Raw genomic sequence first — 15,963 nt, forward strand, 5'->3', positions numbered from 1 at the left:
GTTTCCCATATACGGCTTTCGGTTATATAAAACTTCAAACGGCGTCTTTCCTTCAACTGCCTTAGTCCCAGTTCGATTCATCAACCATACTACGTGCGCTACGGCTTCCGCCCAAAACGACTTTGGAAGACCACTCGAATGAAGCAGAGCTCGAGCACGTTCAACGATTGTACGATTTCGACGTTCGGCAATACCGTTATGCTGTGGGGTATCGTGAACGGTGAGCTTTATTTCCGTACCACGAGATTTGAGATAAGACTGGAACTCCTCAGATGTATATTCTCCTCCACGATCCGAGTGAAGTATTTTGATACGTGCATCGTATTGAGTCTCCATCCATGCTTCATACCGCTTGTATGCCTCAAAAGCATCCGATTTCTGGGATAGAAACTCCACGTACGTCCACCGAGAATAATCATCTGTGAACGTAATATAATAGCGTCGTCCTTTGCGCGTCGCCACTCTAGCTGGTCCCCAGATATCTGTGTGCACTTCCTCACCGACTTTCGTTGCTCTGTCACCTTGCCGGACTTTCACAATTGGCAAACGAGTGGCTTTAGCATATGTGCAAGAATCACAGGACACATTCCCGGACTCAACTTCGCTTAGCTTCAACCCTGTAACCAGCCCATCCTTGACCAATTTTTCTGCAGCCATAGGTGAAATATGACCTAGGCGACGATGTAGAGCATCTTTGGTGAGTAATTCGCCTACATTGATCTCGTCGTAGTCATCGTTGACTAACTTGTATAATCCCTTTTCGTTTCGAGGGATCTCCGCTACACGAACACTTTCCGCATCTCGGATTATGCAACGTCCATCCCTGAACGTCGTCGTATAGCCTTCTGTGTCCAAACGGCCAACCGATATCAGCATATAGCTAGCTTCTGGTGAATAGAGAACATCCTTGAGATGTAATTCTGACTTTGAGTCTCCATTCGGTAAGTCAAGCTTCACTTCTCCTTTACCGATTGCACTGAATTGTTGCCGATTAGCAGTTCGCAACATGCAGGGTGAAGTCGATGTGAACGACGTGAACACATCTCGGTAGGGAGAAATATGACGAGAAGATCCTGAATCAAAAATCTTGATTCTTGCCGTCGACTGGCTAGCTTTCCCGACTTTTTCAACATCTACAGCAAACGACTCATCGTCATCACCTCCTTCGGTCGTAACATTGGCGCTGGTGGATTGATCTTTCTTAGATCCTTCCTCCTTTTTATCCTTTCGCTTAGGACAATCCTTCTTCAAGTGCTCCCCTCCACAAATCCAACACGGTCCCTTCTTCTTCTCCTTTCCTTTACTCTTCTCTTTGGCTTTAGACTTCCCTTTATTTTCGGCTTCAACTCCAAGAGCATCATCCCCTTCCGGCTTAGCTGTCTTTTTTGAAAAACGGCGTGTACGATCCCATTCATCACATATCATGATAATGAGCAGGTCCGGATCGATAGTTTTGCCAAGGGAGGAGTGAAGACGAGCAGCAGATAACTGGTTGGACGCAAAGGTTGCTAGCCATCGAGGTAAGGATTGAATTATGGCACTTCGGTATTCATTATCGCTAATATGAACGCCGACTGCTAGTAGCTCCGACTTCTTCGCCCTCAAGTTAGTCAAGAATACTCGAACATCACCTCCAGGTGGACAGCGCGAGGCCATGAATTCCTGATGGAGATTTGCTTGTGAATAATCACTCTTGTAAGTATATTCATTGACAACCGCTTTCCACATCTGTTGAACTGTGGGGTAACTTGCAACAACAACGAGAGTGGAGTCGGGGATTCGCTGAGCGAGCAGCGCTTGCGAAATACTTTCATTTCGGTCCCACAACTCGATGTCATCAATTGTAACTGGAGGTGGAGATGGGGGTAAAGCTGCCTGAACAGCAGATTCCGTAGGAGCTGCCGGAGTACTAGGTGGTGCTGGTGTAGGTGCAGGAGTAGGAGTAGGAAGAGCAGGACGAGGAGTAGTCCCATCGAAATGACCCCATAGGCCTTTCCCTCGAACGACCATCCGGAATCTCAACTCGAACATAGCCCAATTTGATCCCGAAATGTCCAATGCAGGCACATTGGGTGGTAGAGTATCATTTACAGCCATCGAATTCGACATAGCGTTACTCGCTTTCACTTTGCAGCACTAGTTTACTTTAGTGTGACAATGGGGCGGGGCCCATAACCTGAAAGATTTACGCTCAGTCTCGAAACGCGAAGACTGATACATTTCAATACCTGAAAGATTTACGCTACAAGTACAGACTTAATAGAAGAATTTCGGTTACAAGTATGCTACGTACCTCAGTCTCGAAACGCGAAGACTGAGGTGTTTAAAATACAATCACGCACATAAAATGGCCATGGAACAAATGAGACAAAACGCACAGACGAAAATCTCGACTTCAGCTCCATACAAACCCTAACCCATCGACACGTGTTTGTTACTTCCAACATGGTTACCACGTGGTTCAGGTCGAAAAGAGTTTCAGTCATCGTGATTGACCAGACAGTCAAGGCACGTTGGAAGCAGAGAAGCGAATGGATGAAGTTACGAAGGAGAGGTTGAGCAAATGAGGCTATAATAAGTCGTCCACCCACTGGCACTGTAGTTTTATCTTTGGCGTATAAACGAGGCAGTACACCGAAGTGGCAACCAAATCCGAATCAGTCTACTTGGGCTCCATAACAGTGTGGTAATAACTGCATGTTTGCTGCGCCGTGGCGGTGCTACATTTTCCTGGTGGAAGATGAAAGTAAGTACTTAATTACATGAAGGGGGAACCTTGTGACTTCTGAGCGCGGGCGAGCTTCTCAAATCAGCGGCCGTGCTATGCTGTGTTGCTGTCAATTGAGTGCCGTGGAACTTCCTAAGGGTCATGCAGCCTCGATGGGTTAATAGTAGCCAATGACAGTTATCAGTGCCAGGGCCATCTGGCTACGGTCAAGATTTCGGAAAACACGAGGGGACCCATGAGACTAGAGACACTTGTAGGCTGTGAAAGCGGGCCGAAACCGGCGCCCAGGCTCGAAGGCTCCTTCCCCACGAAGCATTTAATCAAAGGAAACGAGTGCGCAGCTGGAGGTTTCGGAGTTCTCCAATGGTCAAGTCATAGTTCGGGACACCAAAGTGCTGCTGAAACAAAATGCATTCTTGATTGCGGCGACTTCCACGGAGGCAAGGCCAAAGGTTTAAGGCAGCAATCATTAATCAGAAGTGGCAAAACAGACGTCAATAACGCGTCCTCATCAGATCAACGTAATATGCAGGCTCCTACCCAGCTCGCTGACAAGTTGTCGCACGTTTGGCAAACAGGGCCAAACACCTCGTTAAGAGGTGTGCTTACTTGTAAGCGGCTGGCGTCTCTGGTCAAACGGCCATCACCGTGATGGATTCCCGCGGGAGACTTAGCAAAAAAAGTATTATATAATAGGGCTTAACCTGATTACATACAATGTGACCGTAACACTACCCAAATAGGTGACGTAGTTGAAACTCGTGCTCGCGAAGGGCGTCCGCGATGCGTTCCCGGTTTCTCTGGCTTCGAGATCTGTTCCGAGTTCTTGTATACGTAGAAATGTAGTCGTACCACTTTTAATTCTCTTGTACTTCTGCAATACCTGCCAACAACCCCAAGACATTCTAATAAAATCATCAAAACTCTCGAATCTCAATAAAAGTAACATACCTCTCAAAAATCTTGTTCGTCGCTCACTTGTAGAACCTGGAATAGCAGAGTCACCCTTTGTGGACAAATTTGTGGATGATCTCCCTCATCTATTGAGATGGTTGGCTTACCACAATTGGACTCGGGATGTCATGAATGATGAAACAGTGGGTAAAGAAAGAGTATGTTCGGAACGTGAAGTCGCAGACTCGCAGTTACAGGATCTCACGAGGATTCAAACCGGCTTGCATTTTAATACGAAGAAATTCACCGAACAGATGAAATTCTGTACAATTGACAAGATCATCGGAAATACTCGGAGACACGCACTGCGGCACCAGATTTATGGGAGTTGGTGGGGGAATTATTGGAGGCGGACCCCGTTATTATTCGCCGTCGTGAGAAGGTTCGAGCGGAACGAGAAAGGACTAGAAGTAATAATAAAGGTCCACGAAAACAAACACGTTCGGAAGTCGACAGCGGGGTCCTGCTGCGGGGATGATTCATGAAGATGATGAGGATCAACCTGAAAACATTGAAGAGCAGATTGAGACGCAAAATCGAGCATTATTAAAATTGTAAACATAAAATCATAATGTATAAAATAGTACTCACATTTGTCGAGTGTAGAAACAATTTACCTGCCGCTTTTCAATCTACGATCTACTACCTCGCGTATACGTTCATTTGTCCAGGTATCTGGGATGGAATCGGGCTGGAGGACGCGGCAGCATTCTTGGATTCTGTCGGCAGGCGATATTGGACGTGACAGGCTAATTAATTAGATTGATTATGTCGTCGATAAGATCTGTAGGCTATTATTGGCTTAGGTGATGGCCGATCTACCAGTGGTGCCAGCCTCTTACAGCGAAAGACATGTTGTTCTGACATAATCATGTCCCGTTTAGGAACACGCTGTGAGAGAGCTGGGTAGGAGCCTGCGTAATATGTACCTCTTGAGTCTTGACTTGAGCGGGTAATCGATTCCGGGCACAAGTATGCAAGCAACAATAGATGCGTCTGCTCTCAAGTGTACGAATATTTTCCCCTCTAGAATATTTGTGGTCCTGAACTAGCAGCCTTTACGAGGGCGCTCACTTGCCTTTCAAGATACGGCGATGAGCTCACTATATGCGCGCATCCAGACTCTCTTTCCATATCCGCCACCAATTCTGCGAAATCTGCGTACTGCAGATTCAAGTACGACAAAGAGTTTTTCTCGAGATATACTGTAGGTGAGTTGCATCGTGAAAGACCCTTCAACGACGAGGTGGAAGAAGTGCAAATTGTGAAAGGACAACTTCTGGCTAAGGCATGTTGCATATATACATATTTATATTCGTGTGGTTCAGGTTTTGACTAGTATCCATAGAACTTGCTGTCAATTTTGAGGCACAGAACTGTGGAGAAGTCTGTTGAAAGGTGCATACTGTCTATTGTTGAAGGAGAAAACGGAAATGCAGAGTCGGATGAAGAAATCGACAGCCTGGAAAGCAAATTAATTGTGAAGTTGTTGTGTAAACATGGTATGAGTCCCCTACTTCGTCGAAGATCGTCGTCCTAATCGTACTTAAGGTGTTGTTAAAACTCATCGCTTGGTTTTGTCTGTACCTCTGGCTCTGATGGCGCCCGGTGTGCCTGATACACCCAATCAAGCACGGGTTCACATTGGCCCGGCTGGTCTTCGCAACATGCTCGAACATTTTCCAATGCAAAGGGGAACGAAAGCCGATCCACAGCTTATATGGACCTTCAATGAGTCGGAAGTCGGACTCAAAACGTGCGAGAGCTCGATGGACAAAAGTATGAGATAATCTTTGTCCACTTCATAAGATTGACTGTGTTCCTCAGCTAAAGGGCAGATGTCGACGGAGCTAATAATAAGTGCTGAAGAATTTGACACATATGACTTGCATGCCTCTCCTATCATCATCGCGTTTCACCTCCGCGAATTTAACGTAAAATTTTTGCGTTTTTTCTCCCTTCAATTATATCTCACAGTTCTTCAGGCAACCATTGCATATGCTGAATCGATGACACTGGCGCTAGACATGTGTTTTACCGAAACAGCTGCACCGTTATATATCGATGCTGAAGGCGATTGTGTTCAGGGTTTGTTTGTCATTGCGACGAGTCAACCTCCCGGTGTTCATATCCCTGCATCCCAAAACGGCTATAGACAGATGCTGAGCAAGAAACGGGACAGAGAGGATACTGGGGTGGACGTGCAGCAACCAAAACGTTCGGCGAAGATTGTTTCAAGAGTGGATATGAGCTCTTCAGTCTCGAGTGCAGCTCATTCTCGCCAATCATCTCGCGTTCCGGAATCCATGCCTCCGCCTTCATTTGCTGGCCCGGGCTCTTTCCGGCCGACCGTTGCTTCTTTGCATCAACCTTCCCCGCCAAATATCGCGAAGCAAGTACAGGAACCGTTGTTCCTCCCGTCTTCCCAGCTCTCTGTCGCTGAGAATCAATTTCTCAAGGAGGCTGGTTTGGGTGATATTGAGACGGTGGAAGATCTGAACGCTCTATGGGAGGGAGAAGGTGAAGAAGTTGATTTCTCTTCCTCCCGCGGGCAAAAGGTGTCTACCACGGAACACAACGAAAGTGACGGAATGCAAATGGACGATACCTCAGAAAGCTTTGAATTGATGGAAGAGATGATTGGGCCATCACAGGTCACTCAAAAGGTCTGCATGGAATTTATCGCGGCAAATTACTTTTTCTGAAGAATTTCATAGGGTTTCCAGCCACTATTCTACGACTGATTGGTCATGTATCGGATATTATCTACGGGGATCGAATGCACGGGCCACTCAAAATAAGAAATCATCGATATCAGGATAAGGTCTATCAAGTGGCCACACGTCGAAGTTCTCTGATCTCTCCATTACGATCGCCGTTTCCCGCGCTACAGGCTTCTGGACTTGCCCATAAACTACCCCTATCTCAGCAGCTCCGATGCGTACCTTCTGTATTGGAAATCCGACACTTTTTCGCTTCTGTAGCAGCTCCGCTATCGACTTGTCTTCAGCTGTCAAGTCCACATCAAAAATGAATGTTAACATGCGCAAGTTCGGCCATGGAACATCTTTTACTCCGTCATCCAAGAGTTTCGACGCTGTATCAGGATCCATAGATGAATACGAAGAAAATTCCGTTATGGAAGGAAAAACTCTGAACAGCCCTTGATAGACGAATTTGGATAGCTTTGAGTTGCTGATGGCCAGCGACTGCATTTGGGTGAATTTTAGCGTCGACATCGGTGTATATGCTTCCGGCGACCCTGTGATGGTAGGAATCTGAGGATGGGCGAGCGACGTCTCCCAAAGCGTGTCAAGGTCATGCTCGTGTGCATCTTTGAGCATCAGATTCCTTAATTTTGGTGCTTCAAGCTGGGACAGAAGTGTTTTGTACACAAAACCTTGGGTCCCGCATACGCGCAAAGATCGTAGCTGGGGCAAAAAGATACCGCCTTGGGAAGATTTGGCGCTCAAGCCGACGGCTCGACCTCTCGAACTTCCGATGTTTCCGAACATCGCCTCATGGGGTGTATAATTATCCAGTCGTCTCGGAAACGGCATTCCCGGACCAACATTTCTAACGGCTCCAGCTTCATTGATGGGTGACTTGATGATATCTCCGTAGACCGAAAAATGCTCCAACGCGGGACATGCTGCCGCGACATTTTCAAGCAGGTCGGACGTCATTGGGATGGCTTTTGTCTGGTCGAGATGTAATACTCGGAGAGCGGGTAAGAAGACGAGCTGAAAGCTGTAAATCGCGAGACCTCGTAAGCGAAGGAAAGAAAGTTTCGGGAGACATTTCAGAGCTGTCTTCCGAAACCTGGGAGAAGACCCTGTATCGTTCTCGTTGTTATCCAACCTCTGGACTGGGCGATATCTGGCTTCCTCGAGTTCGTCTTCAACATCCGAGGAATAGTCGGCCGAGATCGATAGATGCTCGAGATTTGAAAGAGACTCTTCTCCCTCATCTTGACTCAGCTTTGATGTAATGATATCCATACCTGCCATTCCTTCTCGTTCAGATATAATCGCCAACCTCCTCCACCTTCTTGATTCCCCGGCCACCAACTTTAAGGCCTGTCGCAATATCCATCGGTCTTCATAATCGCACTTTGTCTCATTCACCTCAATCCTCAGATCCAGGAAATAACCGCCCGACCTCTTTATATATGCGTCCGTTCTTTCTAAAGTGAGGTATGCGTCTTGTATACCGGTATCGATGTGTATGGAAGACCAGAGGTGCGGAGTGCATAATGCGATTGCACGGAGTTGAGAGTTGACATGAGATATCGTGATCTCGAATGGCTGGGAAGGTTTGCCGTGGTTTGAGTATGAATCGAGGTCATCATCATCTTCGAGCGTTGTATCGACGATGGAGGGAAGTGAAGATTCTTGAGTTAGGATCATGATGTAGGCTAGGATTTCTGGGAAGAGTTTTGTAATCATGAGGGCGAAGGAGAGAGAATTGGAAGGGAGAATGGGAGCGATGGGAGAAGTTAAAGCGTGAGGGTTAATATATCCTCGAGGTTCGTACTTGACGACCACCTGGTATTGAAAAAAAAGACGGTGATTAAGTTTGAAAGACTTGTTCAAGTGTTCGGGGAAGTGTGTGCGTGAATACCTTGTGTATGCCTTTCTGGAATGAGGCTTCTGAGCGGGGAGGTGGTGCCAATACATTGGTAACTTTTTCGCATAATAGCAGATCCTCGACGAATGTTGTGGTCTTTTTTGGGACGAAATGGGAAGCTGCGTTCCTGCGTTTTATGAATAGCGTAGCAAATTAGCACGGTTGAATACATTTCGAGCATTCATTTCGTTTGAAAAACTCAAGCTCGTTATTTAAAAAGAACCTCTTATGGAACGTCTGGACCGTAATATGGGAGATACTGAGAGCTCCTTTGTCCGCGTCGATTGATAAAAGTTCCGAGGAATGAACATATGTTGTTACAGAGTGCGTTACATTTATACGTTGAAAGGAGACTTCATACATATACAATTCGTAAAAAGACACGTAGTTCGAAACCGCATACACTTTAATCATGGTGGCGTATCTATAAAGCGTCCAATCAATATTGAAACGAGCATCTTATCTCGACAAAAGACAAAACGAACCTCTTTAGGACTGATATTCCTAATTTCACCAGGAGTAGCAACACCTCCCGTAAGAGCATCATAACCAATTTCCACAGCTCGCATGATTTTACCTTCGGTAGGATACCAATAACGAATTTCTTCTGGGATGACTTCGATTAAAGATACACGAGGATCTGAAGCATCGCCTTTGTGAACTCCGTCTTTGAGATCACCGAACCATGCTCCTGTTCTACATTATGAACGTTCAGTAGGGTTCATATGAATTGGTAAAAAGAGAGAAATTTACCCTTTGGTCCAGTATTTCTCGACTATGTCACGGTTGTTTATGACTTTAGCTTTCCCCGCAATCCTACATAAACAAAACGTTAAAACAGAAAGAAAGGAGAGGAGAGGAGAGAGAAAACACATACGAAGCCCAAGCAGTTGTAGAAGGATTCAAAAAAGCTACATTCACATTCTCATCTTGACGCATTTCTTCAAATTTATGCGAAGCGTTATTAGCGATAAAAACAAATTTCAAGTCTTTATCTTCTTTAGCTAAAATTGAAAATATATTATGAGTATTGTGTAGGTAATGAGAGAGAGAGAGAGAGGTAGGATTACATACAAGAAGCGGGTGCCATGGCACGAGAATGAAGATGCCCCTCTTTAGAACGTGTAGTAAGCATCGCCGTCTGAGTAGACTCTATAATCTCTTTCAAGCCTATAATAATTTTAAGTTTCAAGACCCTCGAAGAAAGGAACAACCGACCATCGATCTTTTGCTCGGTATTGGCTGTGATCACAGAAGCACTAGCTGTATAAGGGTCAAGCATCGCTGTTGTTACTTTTCGTAGAATCGAAGATGAGGTGGTGACGGAGGTAGAAAGCGTAAGAAGCGAAATTTATATAAAGGGAAATTGGGGGTTTCAGGTTGGTGTCAATTGACGTCATGGAATGATAATGTGGACTGATTGGGGCTTTGAGGTTTACTTTGCACATAGGATGACACCATTAGAAACTCGTCTAGACCGTTTCGGTTCAGTCGCACATAGTCGCATTCGCGGAGGATCAAATTAGTGAGTGGGAGGTGAATCTATTAATAGAACACGCTCGGCCACAATATTCTGCTGCGTCGATCAGAAGGCAAATGAATCGGGGGACTCGACTCACCGGCACCCTGAAAAAAAAGTGTGTGCAGTTAATGAATGACGTGCTAGCCGAATACCGAGAAGTTGGTTTAGAAATGAAAAACGAATAATGTATAGGCGAGGTATTAAGTCTGTAAGTGACATGTCTATCCAGTCCAGGTGAGCAGGTTGAGTGGGGGAGGGAGTGCGATGTGACAGTAATGTACATCGTTAAGATTAAGTGCCAATTTTGGATCATGTGCATGGATGGGTCCATATAACATGGTCGGACCACGGATTTGGTCAAGGGTCGTGGAGGAGGGCAGAGATGCATGACTGAGAACAAGTAGATGAGGGTGCCTGTTAAGCCGATGCAGGCTGCTGCGGTGTCATTCCGGCTGGTACTATGAACAAGGTGAGGGCAAGTTAGAGGAAGCTATAAATGGCGAACATACGTGGTGCCATTTGTGGTCTGTTGCCTTCGCTGAATACGCGCGAAACGAGGACACCGACACCTTCGAAGACGCCTAGAAGAATACCGCAGGCAATGGCTGAGCCAAGTGCGGATTTGGGGCCGCCTGAAAAAAAAAGTGGGTCAGTGGGAGGATGAATAAAGGATGACGAATGACGGACTTCGTGCAGCCAAACAACCACCTGTCATAAACCCCGAAAGAATGGCATTCCAGGCATCCTCTTTCTGCCGCCAGCCCTTGATTGCACAGTCGAAAGTTGAGAACATGCCACCCCAGACGCCAAAGTTTCCGCCGGTCACGGGGGCTCTGGCTTTGATGGAGGAGACGGCGCCAATGAGGCGTTCGCCCTGGGGGGAGGTGAGTGAAGGACAAAAAGAAAGACAAAAAGACAGACTCGGGGAGAGTTTCTGGCGCCCTTGATGCCATACCAGATGCCACCGCCCACGGCGCCCATGGAAAAGGCGCCGCCAAAGTCGTTGAGGATGACCCAGGGGCTGTGGAAAAAAGGTGAGACTACGTAGCGCAAACCACTAGAGACGCACCATGGATCGCGGGTGTGGTCAGCGTGTGCCATTTGTTGCAGAGGAAGAATCGTAGTTGAGCGGCATGAAACTTTTCTGGGTGGGTCATGTGGTTTGTGACACGTGACTGTGGACGCGAGATCTACGAGCGGTGGAGGAGAGGATGGGCGATGGCGTGTGTGTGCACGATGCCCGACTCGCCGTCTCTGAAGCGCAAGCTCGACGACACCCACGACAGCCACAAGAAACCCCGCACGTCCCTCTCCGTCACCATCACCCTCAAGCCCCAGCTCAAAAAGCCCTTTGCCTCCGCCCCCATCCCCATGCCCAACGCCTGCCCAGACTACCCCAACGGCTTCATCTACTGCCACCAGTGCAGCAAAAAACGCGATGTCACCGGTACCCACCCCTCTCCTTCCCCTCCGCCCCCCACCCGCTGATATCCTCCCCTAGACGCCATCCAGTGCACCTTTTTCGAGCTTCCCCAGCCCAAGGAAAAAGACCCCGAAAAGGACAAGCCCAAGGAAAAGAGCAGGGAGAAATCTCCCCGCCAGCGCCGCTGTGTGGCCAAATATTGCAAGTTCTGCCTCAAGAACCGCTACGACGTCGAATTCGATGACGTAGTCAACGCCGCTCGCAACGCCAGGTTCGAGCCCGGCCACATCGACTCTGCGGGCTACTTTTACAGGTCTGTTTCTTGTCCTACAAACACGTCGCCCCATTCACAGCTCTGCCCTAGGTGCCCCAAATGCTCTGATACATGTAATTGTCCCCGGTGTCGCAAGTCCAAGGGTCTCGAACCAATGGGGTTTGTATTCCCTTTTTTTTCTTTCCCCTCCCCCACTCACTTTACTAAAAAACAGGAGCGCGGGAACAATCCGTCATCCTCCACCTGAGCCCGCCCCGAAACCCTCGGCCTCCAAATCCAAGGCAGATCGCCAGTCCAAGAAACACGCCAACGGCGACTCGGCATCCACAGCCAAAGGAGCAAAGGGTCCCAGGAAACCCAAAGTCAAGCCTCTTCCTATCGTCGAATGGACTCCTGTACCCGTTCGCCTTCCTCTATACGAAGCCGAAGCCAGATTCCACATACGCGAGTTTGTACTGCGCTTCGCGGACCTCTTCGAGCCTAGTTTACCTCGGACCAATCTCGAGGAACTGGAAGAGATTGGTGGCGGTCGCCATCAAGGTCGCGATGAACATGACGACATGGTCAGCTGGGTTAGCGAATTCTGCGTCAAATCTATCATCGTCGGACTTCTCAACCTCCTCGCTAAAGAGCTTCAGGGCCCTCTCTCAATGGTAACTGCATATACACGTCTTTCATCTTTACCTCTACTGACACTGTTCGCGCAGGCCATCAAAAATGCTGTCAAAGACATCCGTAACCTGGGCGTCAATCTCAATAAAATATGGCCCGTTCTAGCGATTTTACGTGATTCTCCTCCCCCTCCAGACCCATTACTCTTCACCTCTCCGCATTCAACTCTTCCTGGTTCATCTTCTCCCTTCACCTTTACTTTTCCTGATCCATTATCTCCTCCCTCATCTCTCGATATACGCACTATCCGAAGTACGCGTACTAATGCTACCACTGATAATTACGGCATACATATTGCGTACTCGGCACAGATGGTCCCCGTAGTTGAAGCGCTAATGGAGGACGTGTTGATGACAACTGCCGTGCGAGAGGAGCTGGAAGAAGGTGTGAGGGAAGGAATGAAAGAGACCATTAAAGAACAGAAAGAGGCTGTGAAGCGTGAAACTGAGAGATGGGACGTTGTTAGGAAGAGTATGGAGACGCGCGTCAAACTCAAAGCTCAAATTCTCGAGGTATGTGAACAATCGCCATATTTGAATCACACCAACTTATTTTCCTGCTTTTAGAACCGCGCGAAACGTGAATATCACAAACTTAAAAATGTATCTCTTGAAAACTCCCTTAAAACTCTTGTACCGAAGTACGCAGCACGATTTACGCCGCTCGGAATGGATAGCGAAGATCGAGTTTATTGGATACTTTCACCGGGAGTTTCTGAGCGTGAAGCTGCACAAGATTTTATCATGTCCTGTTCGAGCGATGATAAACTTATCAAGAGTAACAGGAAGAAAATTGTGATGAAGAAGGCTAGGGTTTTGAATATGGAGGAACGAATCGAGATGAAGTCGTGGAGTTGGTTTTTGGCGGTTTGGGGAAAGAGACCTGAAGATGCTGTTGTTGGGAGTGGTGGTCGTCAGAAGAATTTAAAGGTCAAGGCCATGCCGGCGGAGACGACGACGAATGTCAAGTTGAAAATTAAGGTTAATGGGAATGCGAGGAAGGAGAATGAGATGGATGTTGATGAAGAGACAGGGAGTAGCTCTGAAGAAGAAGATGATGGTGATGCGGGACGACGTGGCGCAGGTTCTCAATCAGATGCAGAAGATGATGATGAACGGGACGATGATGATCATCGCAGTCGATCCTCATCTTCATCTTCATCAAGCGAAGAAGAAGAGGAAGAGGAGGAGGAAGAAGATAAGGATAGAGAAGGATGGTGGGGGTTCTATGAACCCCTTGAGATTCTCAAATTATCTGAATGGATCTCAATGAAAGCTGGTTTGGGCGATGAAAATAAAGATTCAAACATATCGGCTACGAGCGCTGTTCCTTTATCGACATCATTACACTCTCTTCATCCCCATCCTCAACAAAAATTACAAGAGTCTCGAGCATCATCATCTACAATAACACTTAACGGTGGTACGATGACTCCATCTCTCACCAACGATTCATCTTCATCTTCCCATCTCAACGGAATCTCCACCGGAGGACCATATCATCCTAGTACAACAACAACAACAACAACAAATGGAGGAGGAGCAAGGAAGTCATCACGAGATACAAGTGTCACAACTGTCGTCGATCATTATACCCAGACTTCTTCTCTTATACCTACACGAGGTGGAGGTGGAGATGAAAGGGTGAGATTGAAGAATTTGGTGGAAGAGTTGAGGGCGTTTGCGGTGTTGTTGGAGTGGAGGTGTAGAGAAGATAAGTATGAGGGTGTTTTGAAGGATTTGGAGGCTGCTGCGGGGGGAGCACATAATTTGGGGAGTAGTGTTGTGGGGAGTGGGAGTGGGAGTGGGGGTAGTGTGGGTGGAGGAGAGAAGGGGAAAGCGAAAGCGAGAGAGGAGGAGATGGAGGTGGATGAGGAGAAGGAGGAAGAGGAGGAAGAGGATAATGAAAGGGAGAGGAGTGAGAGTGGGGATGAGAGTGAGAGTGGGAGTGGGAGTGAATCATCTGGGCCTTCTGAGAATAATTGGAATAGTCAAGATGAAGACGTTTCTATGGCTTGATAAAAACCACCCCCCCTACACTTTTATTTTATTTATTTTTTTGATCTTTTCGTTCATTACCTCGTCTTCATCCATTTTGTTATATGCAAGGCCTCCTCCCTCCGTCTTTTGTTTTTGTTTCTGTTTTTTTTTTTTTTGTAAATTTAAATTAGATTTTGTCTTTTGTTTTTCTTAATGCATGAAGTGGTTCGTTTGTTTTTTTTTTTTTACAGAAGTAGTTTATATATTGTATATACGTTATTAGTTTTTTTACACTCCAACATTGGTTTTGTCATTATTCTTTTGGTGCTCTTCAAAAGTCGAGTTTCGTTTTTATTTGTGTTTTGGGAGAGGGTTAAAGGTGATGGTATTTTGGTGTGGAGAATTGGTTGGCGTAAGCCTCGTTGCAGTAATCACGCTTGAATGTTATAGATTGTTATGTCCGTTGACCACCCAAAGGTGGCTCAAAAAATCTCTGAAGACGGAGGTGATGTTATTTGTCTGAATTTATCTCTCTCTTGTGTCTTCCAAAAGCTTCTTGGGTTCGTTTATAACATGAACTCGAGCCAATTCAAGGCTTATTATTATTATTATCCAGGAGAAAAGCAGTGATTAATCAAAGCATGGAGCACGAAAGCAACAGAAACAGCTTCAGAACTTGGCGTTGTAGAGACGTCTCGCAGCGACGAAGACGGTAGCGAATGACAGCACTGTTGTTTGGGTGCAAAAAAATGAGCTCATGGTTGAAATCTAAAAATCACTGAAAGAGAATGTACTCACCGAAATTGCTCAGAATGCCTACGCCTCCACCCTTCCTACCTCTCTGTAACACATTTCAGACACGGTTCTTACTGTATACGAGGAAGGAAAAAAACGCTACGTACGGCTTGGGGATCACCACTCATGTAGCCAATGGTATATGGAATACGACTGAGAGTCCATACTACGCAGATACCAGCTGCGATACGTGGATATTCAAGGCCAGTGATCGCAACGCTAAAGAAGATAACGTGTCAATCAACTGATAATTAACGAGATTGTACGCAACACGTACCTTGGCACCAGTGTCGCTATAGCTTCCAGCGTGTTCTGATGTACGCCTATATTATTTGGTCAGCTCGACTTCAGTAACGTTGAGAAAGAAGCTTAAGAGAAGAACATACGTTGGGCACAGTTATAGAAATAAGCATCTCTGGAAGCTTCTACTTGTTTTTGATCGGCGTACACTGAGAAAAAAGAAAGAGAATTTCGTTTATGATGAGGTCGATAGCGTTAGTTCAAAATTCTTACTTTGTGGGTATTCGACCTTGGCTCGTTTCCTGTACCTTCCAACGAAGAATGCTTGAGTCCAAGCCACGGCTGCGGGAAGGGCAAGCGAAGCTACGACATAGTGATAGCTAAAGTGGAGGAAGTTGAGTCTAATGCCCTAAACATCACGACATGCTTGACGTACTCGCTGGGAACGGTGAAGGAAGCAGACATTTTTTGAGGTTGTTGTCAAGGAGCTAACTTGTGAGGGATTGAGACTGTCAGATAAAAGTTGCACCCCTTATATATATGGTAGCCTTGTATTGATCTAAAACGCAGACGTGTCGCCGGCCTGAAAGCACCGATAATGTCAGTGACGCGCGTCGTATCCTATTAAAAATTTCAAGGAAGCCACATTGAAGCCAATCTCAGGCCAATCTTCACACTTGTCTGAATCAGCAGACGTGAGAGAGTTGCGTAAAAACGCCCCTGAGATGACCAATAGATGTAGAGTCA

At 46.6% G+C, this 15,963-nt stretch overlaps 6 protein-coding genes across 6 annotated transcripts; 2 read left to right on the top strand and 4 right to left on the bottom strand.

The window, feature by feature from the left end:
* Positions 1–600: 600 nt before the first annotated feature.
* AGABI2DRAFT_69363 (hypothetical protein) lies at positions 601–2,097 on the bottom strand (the record flags this gene model as incomplete). The annotated part of the gene is made up of 3 exons (XM_006460570.1): positions 601–692; positions 1,476–1,827; positions 1,882–2,097. Coding segments are annotated over 3 exons (660 nt in total), but the record flags the coding sequence as incomplete, so codon positions are not given.
* A 2,528-nt stretch (positions 2,098–4,625) lies between these two features.
* On the top strand, positions 4,626–7,801 carry AGABI2DRAFT_203734 (hypothetical protein). Its single transcript, XM_006460571.1, has 7 exons — positions 4,626–4,690; positions 4,738–4,970; positions 5,031–5,184; positions 5,234–5,461; positions 5,510–5,616; positions 5,668–6,348; positions 6,400–7,801. The coding sequence occupies exons 1-7, from the start codon at positions 4,657–4,659 to the stop codon at positions 6,424–6,426; spliced, it is 1,464 nt and encodes a 487-aa protein (XP_006460634.1). The 5' UTR covers positions 4,626–4,656; the 3' UTR covers positions 6,427–7,801.
* A 758-nt stretch (positions 7,802–8,559) lies between these two features.
* AGABI2DRAFT_203738 (hypothetical protein) lies at positions 8,560–9,631 on the bottom strand. Its single transcript, XM_006460572.1, has 6 exons — positions 9,530–9,631; positions 9,386–9,481; positions 9,189–9,315; positions 9,065–9,127; positions 8,797–9,007; positions 8,560–8,735 (listed from the first exon to the last, which is right to left on the bottom strand). The coding sequence occupies exons 1-6, from the start codon at positions 9,591–9,593 to the stop codon at positions 8,718–8,720; spliced, it is 579 nt and encodes a 192-aa protein (XP_006460635.1). The 5' UTR covers positions 9,594–9,631; the 3' UTR covers positions 8,560–8,717.
* Positions 9,632–10,052: 421 nt separating this feature from the next.
* Positions 10,053–10,938, bottom strand: AGABI2DRAFT_135768 (hypothetical protein). The gene is made up of 5 exons (XM_006460573.1): positions 10,903–10,938; positions 10,755–10,854; positions 10,521–10,707; positions 10,343–10,465; positions 10,053–10,291 (listed from the first exon to the last, which is right to left on the bottom strand). The coding sequence occupies exons 1-5, from the start codon at positions 10,932–10,934 to the stop codon at positions 10,251–10,253; spliced, it is 483 nt and encodes a 160-aa protein (XP_006460636.1). The 5' UTR covers positions 10,935–10,938; the 3' UTR covers positions 10,053–10,250.
* Positions 10,939–11,204: 266 nt separating this feature from the next.
* AGABI2DRAFT_203742 (hypothetical protein) lies at positions 11,205–14,220 on the top strand (the record flags this gene model as incomplete). The annotated part of the gene is made up of 8 exons (XM_006460574.1): positions 11,205–11,273; positions 11,370–11,569; positions 11,621–11,693; positions 11,779–12,183; positions 12,238–12,714; positions 12,769–13,114; positions 13,379–13,586; positions 13,851–14,220. The coding sequence occupies 8 exons, from the start codon at positions 11,205–11,207 to the stop codon at positions 14,218–14,220; spliced, it is 2,148 nt and encodes a 715-aa protein (XP_006460637.1).
* A 529-nt stretch (positions 14,221–14,749) lies between these two features.
* Positions 14,750–15,830, bottom strand: AGABI2DRAFT_192272 (hypothetical protein). Its single transcript, XM_006460575.1, has 7 exons — positions 15,653–15,830; positions 15,490–15,596; positions 15,363–15,425; positions 15,254–15,299; positions 15,084–15,195; positions 14,980–15,022; positions 14,750–14,909 (listed from the first exon to the last, which is right to left on the bottom strand). Exons 1-7 carry the CDS (start codon positions 15,679–15,681, stop codon positions 14,851–14,853), a joined length of 459 nt encoding a protein of 152 aa, XP_006460638.1. The 5' UTR covers positions 15,682–15,830; the 3' UTR covers positions 14,750–14,850.
* Positions 15,831–15,963: the final 133 nt, after the last annotated feature.

Source organism: Agaricus bisporus (assembly GCF_000300575.1).
Source record: "Agaricus bisporus var. bisporus H97 unplaced genomic scaffold AGABI2scaffold_5, whole genome shotgun sequence".
Classification (NCBI taxonomy): domain Eukaryota; kingdom Fungi; phylum Basidiomycota; class Agaricomycetes; order Agaricales; family Agaricaceae; genus Agaricus; species Agaricus bisporus.